This window comes from Rhizophagus irregularis, chromosome 7 (genome assembly GCF_026210795.1).
Source record: "Rhizophagus irregularis chromosome 7, complete sequence".
In the NCBI taxonomy this organism is placed as follows: Eukaryota; Fungi; Glomeromycota; class Glomeromycetes; order Glomerales; family Glomeraceae; genus Rhizophagus; species Rhizophagus irregularis.
This window is the reverse complement of record NC_089435.1, coordinates 1,034,520-1,042,103: the sequence shown is the minus strand read 5'-3', so window position 1 is coordinate 1,042,103 and position 7,584 is coordinate 1,034,520. Positions and strand designations below refer to the sequence as shown.

Below are 7,584 nucleotides of genomic sequence, written 5' to 3'. Positions count from 1 at the left end.
TAACTAAACCATTTCAAATTGAAATCATTATTTATAAGTGAAATATTCACAAATTGAATCATTAGATTTATTATTACAAAAAATTTTGTAATTATTTAAAAAATTTTGGGATTGATTCTAGTAGTTATGAACCACCACAAATATTCTGCCAATAATCAATAATTATTTGAATTAATTATAAAATATTGTAAAAAAAATCAAATTACTTAAATTTTATGGCAGATTATTTATCAAATATTATATTTAATTGAAAATATTAAACAAAATCTCAGTTATCTTTCAATTCATTTACAGCATGATACTAAATGTAGCTCAATAGTATTAAAAAATTAGTTCCTCCTAAATTAGAATATTCATGTTTATAACTTTATTTCATTAAGAGAAGGGATTTTAAAGTTGTTTCTAAAGAATTCTCAAAATACTTTTATTAAGAAATTATTAATCCATTATTACATAAATTAGGCCCTATAAAAAATTTTTTAGAAAAATGATCACGTGTCTGAGTTTCTTCGGAATGAAAACTAGAAAAATGAACATTTATCAGAGTTTTTTCCAGAGTTTTTTTTATAGGGATGGATACCCTCCATAGAAAAATATATAATGAAAAAGAAAAGAGTGAAGTATTTGGCTATTAATGAATCTTATTGTGAAACGGCTACTGGTAGTAAGGAATTGTTTTTATTGAAAGAAGGAGAGTTTTAGGTTGTACAATATTGAATTTGTAGATTTCTATAGTTCAGTGATTGGCGTGTCTAAGTTTATGAGGGCAATTGATTAATTACAGTTATATAGCAATTTAAAAATATCAGATGGGAATAAACTTTCATATAAAGTCGCTTGTAAATTTGCTTTTTATATTTTAAATAAAATATACATTTATTTATTACAGAGATTATCATGATATTTTTTATTTATTGTACAGTGCAACGATTTTATCAATCGAAAAATCTGAGGTGTACTGCAGTATATTGTATTATATGTATTGAATATATGTTTATTATACACCTATCAAGAAATAGCTTTAATAAATAATCAATGGATTCTATTTAAATAAACATCAGGAAGTCACAAATAGGCGTATAAAGTGTTTGATAATTCACACTTTAGAGAAAAATTAAAGAATGATATTAATAATAAAATAAATAAATAAAAGTTCGTAAAGAGAAACGGGAAATTTAGTAATCGTTTTCTTTTTTTTAAAAAAAAATGAAAACAAATATAAATAAGAATTAAGTTTCACAACAGGTGTTGTAAAACTTGCTGTTATGGTGTTTCAGTGTTTCGAACCTGAAAATCTAAAAAACAACAAGAAACGTTAATAAACGTTCCTAATTAATATATTAAAAAAAAAGTTTTGCAATACTTGATGCATACATTTCTGTTTTCTATACTTGAAACCGAAATCTACAAAAATAGAAAGTAAAAAAATGACAAGTTACATTTCTAATTAGAAATAAAAAAAAAGTTTCACAACATCCGTTTTTGGCCTATATAATTATTATTAAATTTTTGGTCGGACCGTACTTGGCTTAAAACTGGCCTGTAATATCTTGCAGCTTGATTTTTAAATAAATAAAATCTTACACGATTAAAAAAATTATAAATGTTAAATATATATTAATTATGGTAATTTTTACTTTTTTTACTTTAAGTCAGAAAAGACGTAATTTTTTTTGCAATTTAATTAATAATTTTATTTATTTTTATGATCAAAAGACATGATAATGCATAATAATTTTATTAACTTAAAATTCATCTTAACGAATTTAACATACTATATATCAACCATTTTTATTTCGATTTTCCTTTTCTTGCTTGAAATAAATCATTTAACCATATAAATCTTGCTGAAATTGAATTATATAACAATAGATAGAATTGGTTACTTATATTTATTCATTTATATTATTTTTTATTTTCATCAGTAAATTTCATTTCATATCATTTCATTTTTTGAGTTAGGATTAGTTTATTTTTCTGTCGTATATACGAAATTTCTTTTTTCGCTTTTTTTTTCTTTTAATTTACAAATTCACAAATATGAATCATACCTTATACTATTTGATTAGGTAAAGGAAAGGATATTATTACATTCAGCAATCTTCTAAAAATTGTCAATCATCACGTGATCACGAACGACCGAATCCGCAGTGTCGATTCTAAAAAAAATTGTAAACATTATCTTTTATCTTCAAATTATTTTAAAAATGCATTATCTATAAAAAGAGCAAAGAAAGAAAATAGAATTATATTTTTAAAGTAATCTATTTCCATTTTATTAATAAAAAAAAATTATTTTTATATTGTTAATTATTATTGGTTAAATAGTCTTATTGATGTCACAATTTCTGCTGATAATCTTGAATTACTTTAGGTTTATTCAACGACTTTTAAAAGTTTTTCTTGCAAAGATATTGTTATAATTTAACACGTGACAATTTCGCTTAAAAAAAGACTGAAATTTGATAATTGTTAAGAAAAATTGAAAGGAATATATTGAAAACATAAAGTTACCAGACTTTGATGACCATCAAGCACATGTAAAATAACTTGCATCGCTATAATTTCCAAATAAAAGTCCTTTTGAATGGTATATTAAACTAATTTTAAAAAAATAAACCCTTCATATTTTTTCTTTCTTTTTAGGTTTCAGCAGCTCTTCTTTTTTTTTTTAGATTCCACTGATTTTCTTTGAAAATTGAGGTTGATATCTTAGTAATTCTTGTTTCTTTTTCATTTCTTTCAAGACTAAATTTCATTTTTTTTTCTTTTAAGTTTTAGGTGGTAGTTAACAAAATTTCTTGTGGATTTGTGACTCTTTAATAAAGTGTGACTTTTATCAGATCACAGATACCGAGAACTGATCCCGTGATGCGTGAAATACGTGATGCACTGATAGTAATCAGTAAAAGCATCGAGGGAGATAAAAAAATATGAGGCAGAGTGTAGTGAAATGTGAATCAGTAATGTTGTTTTATTTTTCTGCCTCAGTTGCTATTTATTTTGCAGATTTGAAATCAAGTAATCTTATCGAGTAATTTTACTGCGTCTAAAAGCCAGCCTATCTTTTGGATGAAATTTCGTATATATTCATATATTAAATTTAACAAACTATAGTTATCTGTTGTTGGATATTATTATCGGTCAGTAGGGGTGATGGGTATCTAAACACATTTAATAAAACTAGGAAAATTAAATAATGTATTGAAGGAAATAATCATAACTAATTCCATATCATAATCATTTAAATTATGTAAATAAATTTCAATAAAGTGTGACATAATATTTGAACCAAATATATAAAATAAATAAATTAGTATAAATCATAGAATGTTACGACAAGATATTGATCTTCTTACTGAATTATTAGATGAACTCAATAAATACTATAATAATTAAATAACAAATTGATTGTAAAAAATTTTCATATCAGTATACAAAGAGAACCTTTTTTTTTAAAAAAAAAATCTTGCTCTGACAACAAACAATTATTATTTAAATTGATGAACGGATTGAACGGCATAGCTATATACTTATAGAAATTCTATCGATCACATGCGGATCAGCATTTTTTTACGTCACAATTGTTACTATTAATTGACATGAATTGTACGACTTGTACGACTATTATCGGGAAAATATATAAATAGGTAACAAGAGATCAGCACTACACATTTTTTTCATGATTGTTACCTTTTTATGTATTTGCCGTTCTAAAAATTAATTAAATTTATCCGGCGGCTGACACAATAGTTTTACAAATACTTTTTCTTTTGCTCTCCACTATGTCTTGTTCAAAAATATTCTCGGGAGAATTACCAGAATTAACATATGATATTTTAAAGTATTTTAAAAATGATTTTTCAACTTTATATTCATGTATTTTAGTTAACAGATTATGGTGTCGTTTAACAATTCCATTATTATGGGAAAATCCATTTTCAAATCCTCCGAATGTGAAATATTTTTTTTGTAGTTCAGAAACAAAAAAATATAACTTTATTGAAATTTATTTACATAATTTAAATGAAGATTTAAATACAAAATTAAATGAATATGGAATTGAGGATAATTTATTTCCTTCAAATACACTTTTCAATTATCCTAGTTTTATAAAATATTTGAATACATTTGAGATTAAATTTTCTACTCATGAGTGGTATAAAAATATTATTAAAACTTTAAAACCTGAAAAAAGATGTTTAATTGAGAATGATGATTTTGAAAGATTAATTCAAATGTCATTATTTAAACTATTTATTAATAATGAGACAAATTTAAATACTTTTGAAATTGAGATCTTTTATAATTTGGATTATTATTTGAATGATATTTTATTATTAATTTTACAAAATCCAAATTTTATTCACAATGTTAAAAATTTAAACCTTTATATTTGTAATAGTTTTTCTAGTGGTCCTAATAAAAATATGATAATTAAAAATAATATATTAAAATTAATTAATTTACATCAAAATCTTAAAGTAATTTCTTTAAAGGCTAATGACTTTTTTTTATATCAGTCATTATTATTAACAAAAGATTATAATTGTTCAAACACTTTAAATACTATCACATTATATGGAGTTAAGTTTAAACGTATAATCAATTTAGATAAAATATTTGATCAATTAAAAGTTTTAGAATCTGTTCATCTCATTTATTGTCATCCCTTAAATACTAGCTTTATTCAACAAATTACTAATTTAAATAGACCATTTAAATTAAAATCTTTAATTATAAGTGAGATAATTGATGAATCATCATTTCAATTATTATTACAAAAATGTGGTGGATATTTAGAGAATTTTGGGAGTGAATTTGTAATTCAAAATGAACAATTATTTGAATCAATTATAAAATATTGTAAAAATATTAAATTACTTAATTTAAGTAAATTTGAAAAATTTGAAAATCGGATTATTTATTTATTATTCAATCTGATTGAAAATTTGAAACAAAGTCTTAATTATCTTACAATTAAGATAACAGATTGGAAAAATTATATTGAATATAATTCAATTGTATTACAAAATTTAGGACAAATTCTTCCTTTTAAATTAGAATATTTAGATTTGTGTCTTCACATTAAATTGAGTGATTTTGAAGTATTCTTGAAAAATTCTCAAGATACTTTTATTAAGAAATTGTTGATCAAAAATTTAGAAGGTCAAGATATTTTATCTTGTATAAAAAAATATATTATGAAAAAGAAAAGAGTAAAATATTTGGCTATTATAGATTCCTTTGAAAGTACATCAGATTATGGAAACTATGACTATAAGGAATTGGTTTCATTGAAAGATGAAGTGGAGGAATTTAAGTTGTATGATATTAAAGTGCAAAGTCATAAAAGCTTAATGGTAAGTTTTCCTGAATTTACTCGGAATTATTAATTATTTAGTACTAGAGTGGTAATTTTAAAATATCAGATAGGAATAGTGTAGTATTAAATATAATTGCTTATAAATTTATTATTTTATAATAAAGTAATTCATGAATTTTTATACATTTAATATTTTGTGATAAAGTAATTTTGACATGTAATTTATATCCTATGTTACATAAAAATTGGAACATAGCGAAAGAAAATTTACTAAATTACGTATAATAATTGTTTTTTACAAAATGTAATAAATCAAATGCCCACTTTATTATGTATCTTTTGCTCTTTACAAATAAATGAAATATATGATGAAAATTTTCGCCTATAATAATTTTTAGGATCTTGTTGCCTTCTGAAACTGTATGTCTGTACGATTTTAATATTCATCAATTTTTTTAAAAAAATTATTTTTCAGATTCCTTATAAAGCTTTGAAAAAACGGATAAAATAACTAACCTTTCCTAAAAAGAATGTAAACTAGTTAATCTTAATTGCAATCACATGATACTCTATAAATTTGAATGTTTAAAATTTTCATGCAATTTTCATAATAAAGCCTAAAATAAGCAACTGAATTTAGGCTTTATATATATAAGTTATAAATCATATTGTCCACTTTTTTTCGTCTCTGGATAACTTTTATCAGTTTTTAAATTTTGGTATAATTTTAGTTTTGAAATAAGCTACCTTGAATTATACATTATGAAAAAATAAAAAAATAAAAAAAAATAAAAAAAAGTATCTCAATTTTATATTTAATTAGTTTTCTTCAACATAGTTAAAACTTTATTTGTAAAAAGTTTAATTAATTAATTAACAAAAAGCATAAATACTGATTTTTTTTTTATTTTTTAATTACTTGGAATACTTCATAATCTTCTGGCCAGAATTACGGTCAAAATAGGTGCTTAATTTCGGATGTATACGGTACTTTGAGAAATAAAGAAATAAAAATAAAAAAACATTAATCCAATCCAAATCGTCCTTCAGCCCTGTAAAAAAACGATATGTTTTTAATAATGTTTTTATACGATTTTTTTTCCTTAGAAATAGCGTATCATAATAATCCGTTGAAGGGGCACGGAAAATGCACAATTTGGAAATGGAATTTGCATGGAACTCGCACGTAATTCACATGATTAGGACACTGAATTTATGATGATTTGTAACGTAATTTAGCCACATTATTATTAACTCTTTGAGATTCAAGTATGAATTTCTATGGAAGAGTAAGAATATAAATGATTATTTATAAGTGAATTTAGGTATCATATTAAAAGAAACAAACAACTGTTTCGTATTGAACAAAAATAATGTAATAACTGTCATAGTTCTTTAAAATGTAAATTTTATATTATGTGTAGATTTATAACCCTCTAAATCTCATTTTTAATCGTAATTATAATAATTAATAAAGTTCCTGTATAAATTGATATTCGTTGATACACAGATAACTATAATTCTGGACTATAATATTATGTAACTTAAATTCCTCCACTTCATCATCTAAATTAATTAATTCATTATTTGCAATATCCTCAAAAGTCAAATACCTGACCCTTTTCTCCTTCATAATATATTCTTTTATATAAGGTAAAATATCATCACCATTTAGCATTGAATTTGAAATTAACAATTTCTTAATAAAAGTATCTTGGGAATTTTTTAGGAATATTTCAAAATCACTTGCTTTAATGTGAAGAATTAAATTTAAATATTCTAATCTAGAAGGAAGGTTTTGTCCTAAATTTTGTAATAAAATTGAGCTGCCAATATATTTTCCACAATTAATAGTAAGATAATTAATATTCTCAATCAAATTGAATATTTGGTAAATAATCTGATTTGTGGTGGTAAAAATATCAAGAAATTTGAGATTTTTACAATATTTTATAATTAATTCTGATAATTTTTGATCACAACAACTAAGGTCATCCCTAAAATTCTCTAAATAATCACCAGATTTTTGCAATAATAATATTAATAGTTCACTTTTTAAATCCCCACATGTAAATAAAGATTTTAATTTAAAAGGTTTAGACAAATTAATAATTTGTTGAATAAAACTACTGTTTAAAAATCGACAATAAATGATATGAATGGATTCCATAACATTTAATTGTTCAAATATTTTATTTAAATTGTTTATACTTCTAATGTGGTATAATATGATAGTATTTAAAGTATTTGAACAATTA

At 22.7% G+C, this 7,584-nt stretch overlaps 2 protein-coding genes across 2 annotated transcripts; one reads left to right on the top strand and one right to left on the bottom strand.

The window, feature by feature from the left end:
• Positions 1-3,785: 3,785 nt before the first annotated feature.
• On the top strand, positions 3,786-5,396 carry OCT59_027049 (uncharacterized protein; the record flags this gene model as incomplete). The annotated part of the gene is made up of 1 exon (XM_025327664.1): positions 3,786-5,396. One exon carries the CDS (start codon positions 3,786-3,788, stop codon positions 5,394-5,396), a length of 1,611 nt encoding a protein of 536 aa, XP_025170127.1.
• Positions 5,397-6,703: 1,307 nt separating this feature from the next.
• Positions 6,704-7,496, bottom strand: OCT59_027048 (uncharacterized protein; the record flags this gene model as incomplete). Its single annotated transcript, XM_066136677.1, has 1 exon — positions 6,704-7,496. One exon carries the CDS (start codon positions 7,494-7,496, stop codon positions 6,795-6,797), a length of 702 nt encoding a protein of 233 aa, XP_065993142.1. The 3' UTR covers positions 6,704-6,794.
• Positions 7,497-7,584: the final 88 nt, after the last annotated feature.